Source organism: Cyprinodon tularosa, unplaced genomic scaffold, assembly GCF_016077235.1.
Source record: "Cyprinodon tularosa strain WSP-4 unplaced genomic scaffold, ASM1607723v1 ctg90, whole genome shotgun sequence".
In the NCBI taxonomy this organism is placed as follows: Eukaryota; Metazoa; Chordata; class Actinopteri; order Cyprinodontiformes; family Cyprinodontidae; genus Cyprinodon; species Cyprinodon tularosa.
In genome coordinates, this window is record NW_024039674.1 from 115,001 (window position 1) to 132,290 (window position 17,290).

Genomic DNA, 17,290 nt, shown 5'->3' on the forward strand with positions numbered 1-17,290 from the left:
TGACGATAATGCAGTTTTTAAGCAGCCTGGAGTTTTCTTTTTCTTTACATCTTTGCATCATTCTGTCTGTTTTTTTTAAATATTTTTTTTAGATTTCTGTCTTTCTGTTCTTTTATTTATCCTTTTGCAATAATGTATTTTAGTTTCCAATAAATATTTAAATACTATTTCTGCTTTAAATTCATTCTAACACATGCAACATGTAGTTACCTACAGACTTTACCTTTCAAAACATTTATGCAGGTTTATTTTCAGCAAAAAGCTTAAGAGGAAGATTATATAAAAGATGTACCAAATTTCATTGTATACATTTTGTGTCATAAAATGGCAAGAGATTGTTTAGATGAAAAATCTGAAAAACTGCTATGATTGGCAATGATGAAAGCAGCATATTAACAATATTAGGAGCAGTAATGGTCCTGAAGCCTTAATAGCTGCTGGAAGGAAAGATCTGCAAAGATGCTCCTCAGTGCACTAAGGGTGAACCAGTCTTTCACTTCTAACACAGCAAGTCATGGCATCTATTGTCAAAATTTGGTACAGTTTATTTCTGGCTATGCAGAAAAATAATAATCCATTATATATCGAAATGGGTAGTAAAACAAAAAATAGTGAAATTTGTCTTCCTAATAAGTTTGGGAGGCTCCTTTCAGCCTGCTGATTGGCAGAGAGCATCAGCAGTTGGGGTAACTTGAAAGGAAATTGTAGTTTTTTTTCTGTGCAGTTTAAACTTTTTAAAACTATGCCATTCATTTTGAGTGTCACTAAATTCAGCCTTCATTCTTAATCATGCTGAAACAGAAGACCTTGGACGACACTCGGTATTGGTTAACACAGCAACCACAAAGATTCTCAGGGAATTTCTTTTGACTTTCAATTTGAGGGATCCCTTCTTCTCCATCAGTTGCTTGTTTAATTCTCAGAATATCAAAAATGTCCCAATTCTAATCCTCTTCTCCATTTGTCTACTCAGTGTCAGGCCAAAGAGTAAAGCACATTCCTGGAGAAGTTGAGGGCTTCTGTATTAGCCGTATGACAGCCAACTAACGCCGCCGAGCCTGAAGAAATGGCCTGCAGCCCAATCTCTATTTACTGGAACGGCTGTGGACAAGGATGTGCGTTGCAATGGTGATCATTTACAAGAAAACTGTGGAAAAAAAGGGAGGCGACGATGTAGCATCAACACGTAAAGACTTGGGCACGGTAAGAGGATGTTTTCAGATTACATAAGCAGGTTTTCCTCGCTTGTGAAATTTCATTTCATGTTTATTTAACCTCGCCAAGAGATTTCAGCTGTGTTCATCAAAGGAGAGGATAAGGTGCTGCTATTAATTAAGGCCGCCTACCTCTACACTCCCATGTTTTAGTTCTACTAAAACTTAACTCTCGGGCAGGGGTTTGAGTGACACACAGGATATGACATCAGAGAAACAATGGGAATGTTTTACGATAAGTGGAGGATACTTGTGTTACAATTACAGATGATTGCATCATAAAATCTGGCAGCATACCAGGAATCCTCTGGGCATTTTTGTCAAATAGGGCTGACTAAATAACTCTGTATTTTCTTTTGCTCTGCGTCCTTACAACTTGAAGCTCTGCCAGCATTGAACGAAAATCCCCCCCCGCTCACGTGGAATGAGTTGCATTCAATAAATGTATTCAATGAATGCAATATGAAATGACGTCACCCTGCAGCGGCTGAACTCATCAGAGACAATACATGCTAAAGATTTGAACTTTTATTGAACTGAATAAATTCCCATATTCATTATGTTTCTGTTGTGTTTTTAAAGAAGTGACAGAATCTATTTTTTTTCTGATGTTATAACACACCTCCAGGCACAGATCATGAGCCAGGGACCGGCACTTTTTTCCTGCGGACTCATGGGTAAGCTTTTCTCATCTCATTTAATAAAAATGCAGTTGTGCACAGAAGTTTTACACGCATTGATTATGAGCATGTATGTCATGAGTTTTTGGCTTCTGAGGTCATCTCCTTTTCCTTGCTGGGATGATTACGCAACAAGCAAATCTGGGTAGTGTAATTTAGCAAGTTGCAGCTCACCCAAGCAGAGTCCTTGCATAGATGAGGGTAGTACCTGCAAGCTTTGTTTTTCTCTTTCTTTCCTTTTGTTTATCATTGATGTTTATCCTCTGAGAAGAACAAACCTGCTGCATGCCAGGACTGGGCGCTTGCTGCCATGTTTAGCTGCTGACTCACCACCTTACTTGGTTAACTTCACTCAAAACAAAAGAGAAATAACAGTTGGGAGGGTACTTTCCCCCCAGGAGCAACCCGCTCATCAGAATGTTTGATATGTATATATTGACGCCGACTCCAGCATAGTGAGCCAGCTGGACGTTGAGTTTCCTTCCTTTTTTCCAGTCAGCTGCGCACACACACAGGGACACTAAAGTAGTGCCTGAGGGACGGAGCAGGGTTTATTTTTAGTACCCATAACACAAAGCTACAGAGTACTATAAAAACAGACCATGAAAACAAAAGCCGACACTCTGACTAAGCTTGAAGCAGGACTTCAACATATAGATGCGTTGGATACTGGGATCAAGGGTTCTTAAAGGTTGTTAAAATTTGAAATATTTTACCCGAGATCCATAAACCAAATTCCCAAGAAAGTGCTTTCTTGGAAACAGTCTGCCTGTGTTGTATGGAAAAACAAAGCAGGTCTGCCGGTCAGTCTTTGAAGAAAACTTGATCTGCTTTCCTTATTTGGGCTGTTCGTAAATATTCCTGTTTATTAAAAACATAAAATCATGGAGAATAAAAATGATTAAGCTGTAGTGAAGGGTTAAATTTTTGTTGTTGTTGTTTAAAATAAGATCCGAGTAGCATTAAATCCCTTCTTTTTTTATATAAAGTGATAAATGGATGCGAATATATTTTCTTTTAATAAATGCATTTCAAGTGGTTCCAAGTGGTTCCTGTGCAGGAGTTCTGTCAGGATGTCTCTCTGAAATCCAAGTGGAATATCGACTCAATGGAGTAAGAAATTCAGCCCTTAAGCCACAACTTATCAGTATTGAACAAAACAGTCAATACACGCTAGGCATGTCATCATTGATGATATAACCCTTGCGGCTCATGGGCCAAATTGTACTCCCATGTGTCAATTTTTCACCACAATTGCCTGGGATAACCTGATTGAGTAAACTTCTGCAGAATAACCACGAAATTCATTGGTAAGCAATATAAAATAAAAACTTAACAACAAAACATTTTCTTTTCTGTCCATTTGAACAGTCTGGTTCAGCAACACCCCTCATCAATCTCTGGGTAATTTAATAGTCCAAACCTCAGATAAGGGACTTTTATCTGAGAAAGTGTAGCCCCAGGAAATTTAAAATGATTCAGTTGTTAACATCGTATTGGGAATTTTAAACACATGGAACAAGCTTGCACTAAATATCTGTCATCTGCCTTTTTTAAAGCAGGTGTTTTTGCTTCGTTTGTTACAGAGGCGAGTCGATGGCGTGAGGTGGGGACCAGCTGTGCCTTTCAGCAGCAGCCTGTTGGGACCAGCCTGGAGAGCCTTTGGGACGTCCTGCCTGAGGTGCACAGAACTTCTAACCACTGGGGCTGGGATGTCGGCTCCACTTCAAGCACCATCTCCAACCTGCTGCAGGACCTCAGTCTGACTGAGACCTCACACTCCACAGCTCCCCCCAGCAAACGGCAGTGCCGCTCCTTGTCTTGCTCCGACGAGCTTGGGAGCTGCCGCTCCTCCATCTGGCGCCCTCAAAGCTCCCGTGTGTGGACGTCTGTAGAAAAGAGGAGATGCCACAGCGGCGGCAGCGTTCAGCGAAGCGTTGTCGGAAATTCCCAGCTCAGTTTTCCGGGTATGCAGCGCAGCTTCAGCTTCAGCCTCCCAGCCCGTTCACTCACCAAGGAATCGCCCTGCTTCTCCCAGCTTTCACCCAGGCCTTCCGCCTTCTCTGGGTTAACCCCCTCCTCTGCGCCGTCCGCCCAGCCCCTCTACCTCTCTCATGAACAAATCTGCCTCCCCGAGGCTCAGGAATCATCACCAGCAAGTTCCCCTGACTCCACTCCCGAACTCAAGCGGCGAGGCGGGGAGGGCGGCCTCGCTCGAAGTCGCTCCCAGCCGTGTGTCTTAAACGAGAACAAGATTGGTGTGAAACGCAGGAGGCCGGCAGACAGTCACAAACAGAGACCTTCCCTGGATCTGGCAAAGATGACTCAGGTTGGTGTTTGGAAAACCGATCGACCAGTGAGGAAATATGGGAAAGGAGTTCCTGCTTTTAACCAGTTAGTCTTTTATTATTAGGGGACAACATCAAAGGCTGCATATCAGATGAGAGCAATGAAAACGATCTTAAAAGGAGGGGCAAAAATTTAGTAAAAAGAGGTGAACTTGGTTTTAAAAAAGAAATGGTCGAAGAGGGCATATAGCACATCTTATTTATGAAAGTTTATCAGGCTAAATAGACATTAGGAATAAATGATTATTAGGTCACTTACTGAAACCTGAGTAGTTTATGCTGCGCTTGGGTTTTTAAGTCAAACATTCACTGGCGAGGCGCCATAACAGAATGATGGTTACTTTGTGGGTTTTATCCTGATTTAGCAGAAGAGGGCTGTATGCCAAACATAACTTCATATTTAAAATACTACTAAAAATGTGCATTAACAGACTGCGGGTCCTCAGAGTGCAAAGCAGTAAAACAAAGTATGATAGCAATAATAGAACCTTGTGAAAAGTCTCAAGGATTTATAAATTTCTGTTTATCTCACTTTGGACGATAAAATCTGCCTGTTAAAGAGGTAATGAACATTTTTGGCATCTCTAAATAGTGATGTTAAATGGTTAGTTCAGTTCTGACAGAACATTTTATATATGAACGCGAATCCAGACATTTTGAATTGAGAAAGCTTTCTGGGTTGGAAATGAAATGTCTTTAATCTTTGAAAACAAAGTCCAGTGGTTTATAACTGTTTTTGAACATTTTAGACTAGGGATGCACGATATTGGGATTTTGGCCGATATTCGATATGCCGATATTTTAAAACTCATTGTTCTGTTACAAACTCGTGATATTTTGCAAATTCTTGTGAGATTTTGTTAGTAAAATAGATCGATACCACGTCAATATATCAACATATAAAAATATGGCAAAATTTCGTGAATTTTCGGGGGATTTCGTAGCATAACGATGACATATAGCAATATTTCATTAGTAAAAGAGATTGATATGGTGTTTTTAAATGGCAATATATCAGCATATGAAGATATTGGGATATTTTAATGTATCAATATTTTTTCCCTCGTCTTTAGAAGTTTTTAAGTCTGTAAAAAAGAAGTTTTTGAGGAAGAAGAAGAAGTAGTATTTTTTTTTTTTTTTTTTAAGACTTTAGAAACTCAGAAGCTGATCAAATATCGGGTTAAATATCGGTGGGGTGGCCGATGTCCGATATTCAGTTTTAAGGCTGATACCGATAGGGGGCCGATTATATCATGCATCCCTATTTTAGACCATAAGCAATTAGCAGTTCATCCCCACTCATTATTTTTTGGCACACTACAAACACAGATTTCAATTTTGTGACAAATGCTAAATAGAAAAGTTTTATTAAATGTATTTTTCCCATCCACATCAGCTTTTTCAAGATGCTTACTGTGTTTCCTACATGACAAACCGTAAAAGAGACATTATGCTTAGTCCTCAGAGATGCTTCTCCTCCATAGAGGCATGATTATTGGAGACCCATTAGTTGTCCTGTTAACAGATCCACCTACCTGAGCCGTGGATTTCAGGGTGCTTGTCCTTTTCTAAGGTCTGCCACATGCCTTCCACTTTCAGATGATTATTTGAGCAGAGCTCTGAGAGATGGTGGAAGCTTGGCACTATACATCCCTCCTGTTGAACAGCCCCTTAAATGGGCGAGTAGATCACCTCAAAAATTATAAATATTTACCTTTTTCTATAAAACTACATTTTACAATTATCCTATTTAAACTCTAGGAACTGAGGGGTAGGAATATTTTTTCGAAGCCACATTTGACTAAAGTCTCTGGAGTATTTGTCAGGTGCCAACTCCACCGACACGTTTTCAGATCTAAACAGGATAGTCTCCCAGGGAGATTTTGTCCAGGTCCTCCGGTCTCTGCTTGTTAGACTCAGGCTGGACACTCATTATGCTTTGCATGTGGTGAAAACAAACACCTTCAGTAAAGGTCATGGCGTTCTCCCTCGAACACACCTCGTATGAGTGTGTCTGCCAGCAATCATTCATTCATGCAGGCCTGTTCAGAGTCACATTCCGATAATGTGGGTGTGTATCCGCATTCACAGGAAAAGGAATAGAAGTGTGCGGTGTTGTTTATTGCCTTGGGGAAAGACAGCTGGGTGAAAGCAGACCTCTAGAAAATGGTCTGTGTGTACCCAATCCATCACACCTGATTTGTACATCCATGCCGGCTTCAAGTCTTTCTGCCCCCACACAGTGGAGTTTCACATATGATAATAAACACTTGGGAGACGGTCACTTGGAGTTCACCAGTGTCACAGTTGTGACACAGCAGACGCCATGGGGGCTTTGAACAGAGGCGAGGTCAGTGTGGAGAAAAACAACACCAGGCCAGACGACCAGCAATGTTTTCCCAGAGCTTAAAGCTGCTGATCTTCTCCACCGTTTATGTTCTGGTTTGGAAGATGTACAAAGAACAAAAGTACACATTTTTTAGTATTTTAGGAACAGAAACACAAAGAATCACTTTTCAAATTGAGAATCTTAATCCAAAACGTGTTTAGCTCACCAGGATTCATAGTCTCCTTGCTATTCAAAGAGCGCCAACAGTATTGCTGAATGTTTCTGAAGCTTACCATCATCCAGACACTTCAGTGGGGCAACTCTGACAAGGAGAATCCGATCGCCTGCTACTTGCTGAATGTTATGGGTTATGAAGTTTTACTGGGTAGACAATTATAAAGTAGTACAGCTCATATTCTGGATTGTATTTATATACACTCACCGGCCACTTTATTAGGTACCCCATGCTAGTAACGGGTTGGACCCCCTTTTGCCTTCAGAACTGCCTCAATTCTTCGTGCCATAGATTCAACAAGGTGCTGGAAGCATTCCTCAGGGAGTTCGGTCCATATTGACATGATGGCATCACACAGTTTGTCGGCTGCACATCCATGATGCGAATCTCCCGTTCCACCACATCCCAAAGATGCTCTATTGGATTGAGATCTGGTGACTGTCGAGGCCATTTGAGTACAGTGAACTCATTGTCATGTTCAAGAAACCAGTCTGAGATGATTCCAGCTTTATGACATGGCGCATTATCCTGCTGAAAGTAGCCATCAGAAGTTGGGTTCATTGTGGTCATAAAGGGATGGACACGGTCAGCAACAATACTCAGGTAGGCTGTGGCGTTGCAATGATGCTCAATTGGTACCAAGGGGCCCAAAGAGTGCCAAGAAAATATTCCCCACACCATGACACCACCACCACCAGCCTGAACCGTTGATACAAGGCTGGATGGATCCATGCTTTCATGTTGTAGACGCCAAATTCTGAAACTACCATCCGAATGTCGCAGCAGAAATCGAGACTCATCAGACCAGGCAACGTTTTTCCAATCTTCTATTGTCCAATTTCGATGAGCTTGTGCAAATTGTAGCCTCAGTTTCCTGTTCTTAGCTGAAAGGAGTGGCACCCGGTGTGGTCTTCTGCTGCTGTAGCCCATCTGCCTCAAAGTTCGACGTACTGTGCGTTCAGAGATGCTCTTCTGCCCACCTTGGTTGTAACGGGTGGTTATTTGAGTCACTGTTGCCCTTCTATCAGCTCCAACCAGTCTGGCCATTCTCCTCTGACCTCTGGCATCAACAAGGCATTTCCGCCCACAGAACTGCCGCTCACTGGATGTTTTTTCTTTTTCGGACCATTCTCTGTAAACCCTAGAGATGGTTGTGCGTGAAAATCCCAGTAGATCAGCAGTTTCTGAAATACTCAGGCCAGCCCTTCTGGCACCAACAATCATGCCACGTTCAAAGTCACTCAAATCACCTTTCTTCCCCATACTGATGCTCGCTTTGAACTGCAGGAGATTGTCTTGGCCATGTCTACATGCCTAAATGCACTGAGTTGCCGCCATGTGATTGGCTGCTTAGAAATTAAGTGTTAACGAGCAGTTGGACAGGTGTACCTAATAAAGTGGCCGGTGAGTGTAAAGCCCCCTTTTCTCCGAAATCCAATCCAGTTGGTTCTGGAGCTAATGCATCGGTAGATATTGTAGAGTCCAGCTGTGTGATTTGATCTCAATATTTATCCAGGTGTTCTGCATTTTGGAGAAGCATTAGTTTAAAAACTGTTTCATGAAGGCAAAGGATCATAACAGAAGGGTCTTCCAACAATGTTGGGCTTCCATAGGTCAGAGTGACTTCAGTTCATCACTTCTTGTTAGACTTCTACCCTTAACTGATAAATTAGCTAGTTGCAAACATTTCAATTGCACATGCAATAAGTGGGTGTGTTGCGGGTGATCTACAATGATTGCTGCTCAAATCTTAAGACGTATAAACAGGTTTGGTTCCGCCCATTAAAATGAGTAGATTATGTGTTTTACAGGCAGCTTGAGAGTGACTGTAAAAGAAAGATGAGGTTCTAAGCCATGAAGAAGGGGGATATAATGATAAATAAGTATTATAATACTAAATAATATGTATAGATCACTTTATATATGAAGTATAACAAAAAGTTAAATAGTCATGTACCCCGATCCCCATACACACACTTACAACATATGATAAACTGTCTAATATAAGTGTAGTATTATTGGTGTGAAATTGGATATAGCATGTTTTGTCACATTAAATCTGAATAAAATGCATGGAGTAGGGCTACAATGCGACAGGATGCTGTAGAGCTGAGGTCAGTATTGCAGGAGCTACTGTAACTCTTGACTAAAACACACAGTAATAAAAGCATTTCTCAGACCATAACTCTGCTGGGTTTGAAAATGTTTTACATGCTCCTACCAATGTTGTTCTTATCCCTTCCATAGTCTTGCTCAGCCCTTTCATCGGTTCTGTCCCATGTTCAGAGCCAGAAGTCCTACTCTAGAGTCTGAAGTGCTAATGCAACTATGCAATACTTGGCCTGCTGCTGACAAATGTGTCTACATTAGCAGAGCCAAGAAAAACAGCAGTTTGCCTTTGATCTCCTGTGTCCTAAAGCAACAAACTCTAGGATAAATTCAAATTTAGTTTCTCTGGTTCTATCTAAGCCTAGTTCTTTGGGCATTAATGCAATAATATGAATCGATGTGAAAGGAATACGAATCAAAAACACATTTGAACCTTTTGAATTAGATTCTTGATTTTCCTCTGCTTTGTAGCCCTGTGGTATTTGAAACACTAATACTTTTGTTCATATCTTGATGGACTTGGAAATCTTTAGGTCTAAAAGCAGGATTATTAGAACTCAAGATTCCGGAGGAATGGGCAAATAAAAGTAGTTTAAAAGCTGTAACCTTTAACTTTTTTTTGCTGCTTTTTAAAATCTTTTCTCTATATTTTTTGTCTAGATCACAAAATGTTTCTGTGAAGTAATGAAATGAGGAAAAGGTGTCGTTTGCGGTGTGGAATCTAAACCTTCTTTGATTAAACCTTAAAATAAAAATAAAAGGCCTCAATCTGCTTGCCAGCTACCTAAAGTAGGGACCAATCTCCTCATTACAGCTTGAGGTTCTTTGGTAGTGAATGTCGCCTGTGTCTGATTCTACATCTGTGCCTCATTGGAGATTTGTAGATTTATGGTTATTGCAGCTGCTCACCCTGCGCTTGTGTTTAAAGGGGATGGTTTCTGAAATAATTTTAACAATTGAAGACCAACTGCTGATGGTTTTAATACTTTGTATAGTCATATATATTCAGGTTTTCTTAGTGAACTACTTTTGACATTTTTATTGATAGATTTTAAGGATTCTCACTAATCAGCTAAAGGAGTTGATTATCTGCATCCACACTTCTTAAAACGTGGTAACAAGCTGTACCTTTAATGGTCTCTTCCCTTTTAAAGGTTACATAAGCACACAGATGAGGGATGAATTGACAGAGGCTCTATTCTCTTGTCTGCAACGCTTGCGAAGCATGAGGCAGCTGTCCCCCCTCTTCCTCATATGAGCCATACAGATTGGATAAGCCTCCGCCATAAAAGCTCGTCATTCCGGCATGTACAGCTGTTGCAAGCATGCCCACACCGGCATTGGCACATGTGTATTCCCCTGCAGAACTTTCTAGGTTGTTTTTTTTCCTAGATCTGAGTATTGTGAAGGGCCATTGATAGGCCTGAGTACTAAAAAAACAGACCCAAGCTTGGTGCCCATATCAGTTTAAATCCAAGGTGAATAATAGGCCCCGCCTCTTTTTTGTTTTTGAGCTCCATACATTAGCCATTTTGTGTCTTATTTATTCATTTAATTAGGCTCAGTTGATTAATGTCAGTGGGTATTAAAGGTAACAATCTTTCCATAAACATTTTTACTTGATTATTTGTCGAACTAGTTCCTGGCTGTTTTTTTTTCTTTTAAAAAGATTAAAGAGAACCTCTTAGATTGAGTTAAAAGCTACATACTGAAAAGCGAATAAGGGTAAGATTTAAAAATCTCACACATTTACAAAACTGCTTTTGGATAAAGAACATAAAAAAACTAAATATTAGACATAATAAGCAAATATTTTTCTACAACCACAGAAAATAAATTTTTTTTGCTTAATTTGGACTCAATAACAACAGAGCTGGTGAATTTAGGTAATGCATCTTGAATATAATTGAACTAAAATAAACAAACAAAAAAAAAAGCTTGGATCCAAAAATCCACCCCTGTGGAACTCCAGTTTTATCTTTTAAGATTTAAAATTGAAATTATTTTTTTTGAGAGATTATCCACTTTAACCTTTAGATCTAAAACAATCAGCATAAACTCTACATCCTTTCTTAATTTGCAGTTTTATAACAAGACAGAAGATTTTCTTGAGTAATCATACCTTAAGCCAAAAGGTTCATCCTGTGGCTTATTTCTAGATAATATTTCTCTGAAGCAACCTTCTCCATGTCGTAAGACTGAAGTCGAAGGCTACAGCATCTGCTGTCGCGTATTTCATAAGCAGTACCAGGTTTTTAGGACATATTTGAAAGCATAATCTTCATTTGTGTCCCTCAAATTAGAGCTTACAGCTAAAGAAAACCCGAATTGTTTTTTCTCAAGATTTTAAAATGTTCTTTATATGAAAAGATATTTTTAGACCACTAATCAACAGTTTGTCTTTTGTTCTCACACCTGGTAGGTTTTTACCAAGGAATGCCATGCAGTAGGCCATGTTGTGTTTGTCAGCATATTGTTGCTGTTGAGTCGAGCTGCTGTTCATGACTCATTCATTTTCCCCTTATTATTTAATAAGTGTTGCTTCAACATCCTAGCGAGGCTCAGCTATCTGTTTTACTGTCCGTTACTCCAGACCTAAAAGGATAATCCTTTGTGGAAATAAATATGGCCGACAAACATGTGTTTCTACTGGTGGGATTTTGTAAATTAAACATCGTGAGCAGATTATGAAAACTCTTTGAAGGTAATTAATAACACTGCGTGATCCAAGCAGGCGTTAAAATAAAGAAAACCGGGTTTTCTACTTTTCTAGGTAGTGTGGTGTTGCAGGCTTGCTGTCTGGGCCCTACTGTACCCCCTAGAGTCTAGCAGTATATTGGCTGCAGCGGGTCAAACCTGCATTGAGCATGAATACTGAAAAAGTTATTGGCCTTATTTTTAGTCTCATTTCCACGCTGAATGTAGAACATAGCAAAAACCAAGCTTTCCCCTTCTAAGTGATGGTTTCTGTGTCTGCTGGAAAAATGTCAGCATGGTTTGCTATGATTGTGTAGACCATAACTTGGGAGCCCATTTGTCTTAAACATTATCCATATTGTGTTTAATGCATCTCTTGGGTTTCACTTTCTCAAATAAATAATTAAAGTAATTGGATTGGTATTTAATGCTCTGTAATGTTGATTCACCCTTGAATTAATTAGTTTGATTTAACGCATTTCAACATTTCCTTTTGATATCTCAGGACAAATTTAATTTGATCTTTTTCAAATTAAGGCAGCAATTTTATTGTCGAGCTTTTTTTTTTTTCTTTTTTAATGATTTGTGTTTTTTTCTCCCATTTCAAATCTTTATAAACAGACGCTTCAGAATTTCCACAGCCTTAGCTGCCCTGGTATCACAAGCGACGACCCACTGAAGCCAGGCCCGGCGGCCCCCTCTTTCAGGTCCAACGGTGATGACTTATCTGAAAACGACGATGGCTTGGAGTCGTCCGATCCTGCCTGGAACTCTGACGACCACGGCGACGGCACGACGGTGGGAACGACCGGCGGGAAGGATGGCGAGACCCTCTGGGTGGGGCTGTGCAGCATGACGAGGGACATGTATCAACTCGGAGGGGAACTCGACATCGAGCAGATTGAGAGGAACTGAACTGAGCTGCTTTTTCCTCCTTTGGGGGGGAAGCTAATTACTGGACTGGAAGTTTATCACCAGGTGGTACAATAAACAGTGCTGATAGTCTTATGGACAAAGCTAGGGGAAGCTCATGCAGAGAGCATTCCAGCGCTTTAAAAAAAAAAAATTCTTAAAGGAAGACTGAGCAGGAATTTTGTGCTTTAAATGTCTATGTTTGGGGACTTTGTGTGTTTAGAGGCGACTCCCCACGTGTTGTCTCAGGAGAAAACGAAAAGCAGTAAAGAGGGATCTGAGTGGAAATGATAAAATGCATAGATACCATGACATCACTCTAATCTTGAATAGCCTACTTGTGCTTTTGTCTGGAGAATTCACAGCAGGTTTGTATAAATTCTCTGCACTAGAAAGAGTGTCTTTATTTTTTCCTCTGACGTTCCTCACTAGCACATAGGTACATGATGGAAACGAATGAACACCACTTAACTAGCTACTGCTGATGCGCCATTCACTCTTTATTAAGCAGTAAGAAGCAGAAAACACCTTCAAAGTAAAGATGAGCTTTATGTTTTACTGAGTAACTTCAGGCTCAGCTCTGAAATCTGAGCTCCTGAATGTCTGAGAGATGCTTTGAGATGCTAACTGTGTTCATGTTCTTTCATTATTACAATTTGTAACTACAAAGTTATGTAATACATGAAACATAATTTCTATAAAAAAAAAATAAACAGGTTTAAAAGTGGAATTTTTTGTCATTTAATTTATTTAACTTTGTTTATAAGCTGTCATAGGTCTTTTTGCTCGGGTGCTTAGAAAAGTTGTGGGAAATATTCCTCTGCTTAAATATTTTTGTTATTTTGCCACAAAGCAGCCATTTTATTTGGGTTTGATCTACAAATTGCCAAACTGGGATTTGTTTTATATGCATTCAGACATTAGTTATTGCCAGATTTGAACATTCAGCTCTCAAATATTTGACCCATTCTCAGCTAAACAGCTCAAACTTGGCTGTCTGTCATCAGTCTTTCCTTTTTTTTTTTTTTAATGGTATTTTACGGGTTCACTTTGTCCCACACCCATCCTCTCAGTTCCTACTGAAGAAAAGCCTCCCCACGGCATGATGCTGCCACCACCAAGCTTCACCACAGGGATTGTTTGTTCAGCAATGTTGCTTAGTTTTCATCTTGAACTCATGTTAAATACTTGTGGTATTATCCCACCTAAGCTCTGCAGCTCATCCCAAGCTGACATGTTCCCCCTGGTTGCTTTTGATAACGAGGCAGTGAGTTGCACAAAATAATAGTTTTCTGTGTTTTAATCATTATTTAAAATGACAGAATTCTAACTGTATACAGTATAAAGCATCTTAATATTAATAAAAATAAGTAATGAATAAAGCTAGTACAAAGAAATGTCAAAATGGGACTGAGTAAAGATGAATGCTGAAGTTCTGAAAACGTGAGTTTTTATTAATTCTGTATATCAGCTAAAATCCTAATCAGCATATTAAAATAAGTGGCTGTAACAGCATCACATGGAAATACTTCAGGATGAAATATTAAATATAAATGTTTCTGTGAGCATTGTATGCTGTTTTGGGCGGATTCGTGTCTATGAATGAATTTCGTTAGCTGGCCTACTTTTCTCTGAGACGACATGAGGTTTGACATTTTGTGTGTTGGAACCGTTTTACAGTGGAAAATACTTTTTTTTTTTTTTTTACTTAGTTAATTACTTTGGGAAACAAGGCTATATTTTGCTTAGATTTGCTTTCCAGGTTTCTTTTAGGTTTTTTCCCCACCTAATCCTCCTCACAACTCTAGGCAGCATGCATCTATTTAGCACTAATACCATTGTTGGTAACCTCCTACATGTAGCCATATAGACTGCCCCAATTAAGTTGCATGAAAACAATTGCAGCAGTAAGCGTGGTGCGGCTGATGGGTCTGTGTTTGTGTGCTGAAGCGGGGAGGACGCAGAGCAGGGGAGGAAAGTCCGGTCCATTTTTTTCCAAAAAGTTTTCTTTCTTTTTTTTTTGATGCCGGGTGGAGTGGTGAAGCTGAGCGACGGTTCACCCCAAAGACCTCGATCCCTCCCCACTCTGAGAAACAAAAGGGTCTTTTTCTCTAAGGAGCGCTGTGACGTGGGAGGCAGCAGTGAATGTGGGCCATGTGTCAGGGCTGTTGCTGCTCCGTTTGTCTACTTCCCCCCCCTCCCTGCCTCTGGTGCCTGTGCAGACCTCAAGAGTTTATATTGTTCACTTTTTGTCAGCTCTGTTGTGATTGCATGCCCTTTTATAGCATGCTGAAGCTGTCAGCAATGCTGGGCATTCTTTGAAAGTGTAAGGTACCTTTGAGGGAATTAAGTTGCATCATTAAAGAGCTTGTGGAGTAATTTGATTGCTCGAAATGCCTCCAGGTTCAAATGCCACACAAACCCCCACCTGTGGGGAATGTAAGTGGCCTCTAAAGCCAGTGCATACTGCTGTAATGGATGATTATATTACTCTGCTAAAATCTGTACAATTGCACAGTAAGGTCGCACCCCTTTGTCAGCTGCATGTGGTACATGCAAGCCACTTACTGGCCCTGGAAATGGGTAAACATGGGTCTTGTTAAACGTGCTGAGTGGCTGACTGACACACCGAGGGGCCCTGGGCTTTAATCAGTGAAGTGACAGGAGTGAAAGGAGGCTGTGTTCTGGGAGAAGATAGGCATACAACAGGAGGGGTGGGCCATGCCAAGGTCCTGCACTGCATGCTCTCACAACCCCCCACAAGCTCTCACTCTGGTCAGTTTTTAACTGACATTGGGGTAATACAAAGTCTTTTCTTCTTTTTCTTTTGCTTAAATAAAAAAACATCCTAACATGCAACTTGCCTCTACTTTATCTGCCACAGATTCCCCTATCCCAAGAATATTATATTTGTTCCACATGTCAGCAAAACCCTTTGATGCAAAAGAAAACCAACAACATGCTTAAAAACTGAGTAAGCCCTGCTTTGAAAAAGAGTCTCCCTTCCTTTATAGATTAAATTTCCCTTTTTTATTTCCACACCGAACGTTTTCAGATCATCAATGTTTACGCCCATCTCTGTTAAACTCAATTGTTGAGCATGAAAAGCCTATTTTAAGTCATGCCACAGCTAACCTGATTCATTCCCAGACTTTAACTAGGCCACTCTAAACCTTAAACCATTCAGAGGTAAAATCACTGGTTTGTCCTGTACACAGGAGGGCTTTAATTTTATTTAACTAAATTTTATTCAAAAGTACATAAAGGGAAATTAAATGCTGCCATTAACTCATAGGGTATTTGTGGTTTTTTCATCGAGTTGTTCTAGGTATTGATAGCTGTAGACAGGAAGGATCTTCTGTAGCGGTCTGTCTGCACCAGAATTGGAGAAGCATCTGACTCTGACACTGTTTAAAAATCTTCTGCAGATAATGCTCACTGTTTTTTTCTTAATCTTCTTCACTTTATGAATGATACTTGAGCTTCATTAATCTTACACTGGAGAAATTCACTCTCTGCATTTAACCAATCCCCTTGGGGAGCAGTGGGCTGCCATTGTGCGGCACCAAGGGATTAGTGTAGGGTTAAGAGTCTTGCTCAGGTACCCAGAGTGGAGGTATTGGGGATCAAACCAGGTACTTGCAACCTTCCCAGAGCACAAGAGCACTGCTTTAACCACTATGGCCAACACTTCCCCAGTAGACCGGAAATTGTAGTTTTTTTTTTTTTTTTTTTTTTTTTAGAAATAGTCTTCAGAGGTTCTAGAGGAGTTCCCAGAATAGAACTGGCCTTCTTTTTTTATTTTGTTGAGTTTTTAAGTCTTTAGCTTAACCCTGCAGAGGATGGAAGAAGAGATCAAACTCTCCACAACAGACTTTTAAAAGATATGTAGGATCTTGCTGCAACCGCCAGTCTGCTCTGTCCCTTCTTCGAGATGCCTTCACAGTTGCCTCTCCACTTTGGTTTCTTGTCCAAGTGAACACCAAGGTATTTATCCTCCTCAACCACCTCCACTTCTTCTCCCATGATGTTAATAGGTTTAAACTTTTCCCAATTTCTTGTGAAATCTACAATCCTCTCCCTTGTTTTGTTGACATTCAGGATCAGATGATTGATTTCACACCATGCCACAAAGCGGTTTATGCAGAGTCATCTGAATATTTCTGCAGAGCACAGGGCTCTGAATGAAGGGCATCTTCCTTTGATTCTCTGGTAGAGCCAAATATATAGACCAACACACTACCACCATTATTGACTGTAAATATGTCATTTATTCCCCTTATTCCTGATTTAATAGGACTGACCAGAACATTTTTATTTCTATCTGGTCCAGTGATGTCTGATTTGAATTCTTAAAGGTTGCAGTCCTCATACTTTGGTTTAAAATGCTCCAGCCTAATGGACCCTTTAATGCTCAAGAATCTAAAGACATGTGGAAGTAAATCACCTGTGTTGCATTGACACGGTTAAGGGCTGGAGCAGGAGACCTCTGGTTTTTATCAAAGGAAAAAGGCAAGAGGGTTTGCTTCTCATCTATTTTTTTTTCTTTAGCTTGAAGGGATTTGTTGCTCTTTAGGCTGCTTTGTGTCTTCAAACAGGATCTGTCAAACCTGTCTTTATTGTTGTAGTAATCTTAGCTTCAGCTTTAAAAACTAAAGTCCTAGAACCTTACTGTAATCCACAAAGGATGCAGGTAGTGAAATCAAACCCCTTAAAGTTTATTACAGTACATTTGTGTCTTAACAATGTTGGGTTGAATGGGTATG

General features: G+C 40.2%; 1 protein-coding gene across 1 annotated transcript in view; it reads left to right on the plus strand.

Annotated features, from left to right (window-relative positions):
- fam53b (family with sequence similarity 53 member B) overlaps nt 1-13,254 on the plus strand; it is a 24,287-nt gene extending 11,033 nt beyond the window's left edge. Inside the window, exons 2-5 of the mRNA XM_038274138.1 lie at nt 974-1,203; nt 1,843-1,891; nt 3,481-4,223; nt 12,234-13,254. Coding sequence (XP_038130066.1) covers nt 1,114-1,203; nt 1,843-1,891; nt 3,481-4,223; nt 12,234-12,527 — 1,176 coding nt within the window. The 5' untranslated portion in view covers nt 974-1,113 and the 3' untranslated portion in view covers nt 12,528-13,254. The remainder of the gene's footprint in view (nt 1-973; nt 1,204-1,842; nt 1,892-3,480; nt 4,224-12,233) is intronic.
- Nucleotides 13,255-17,290: the final 4,036 nt, after the last annotated feature.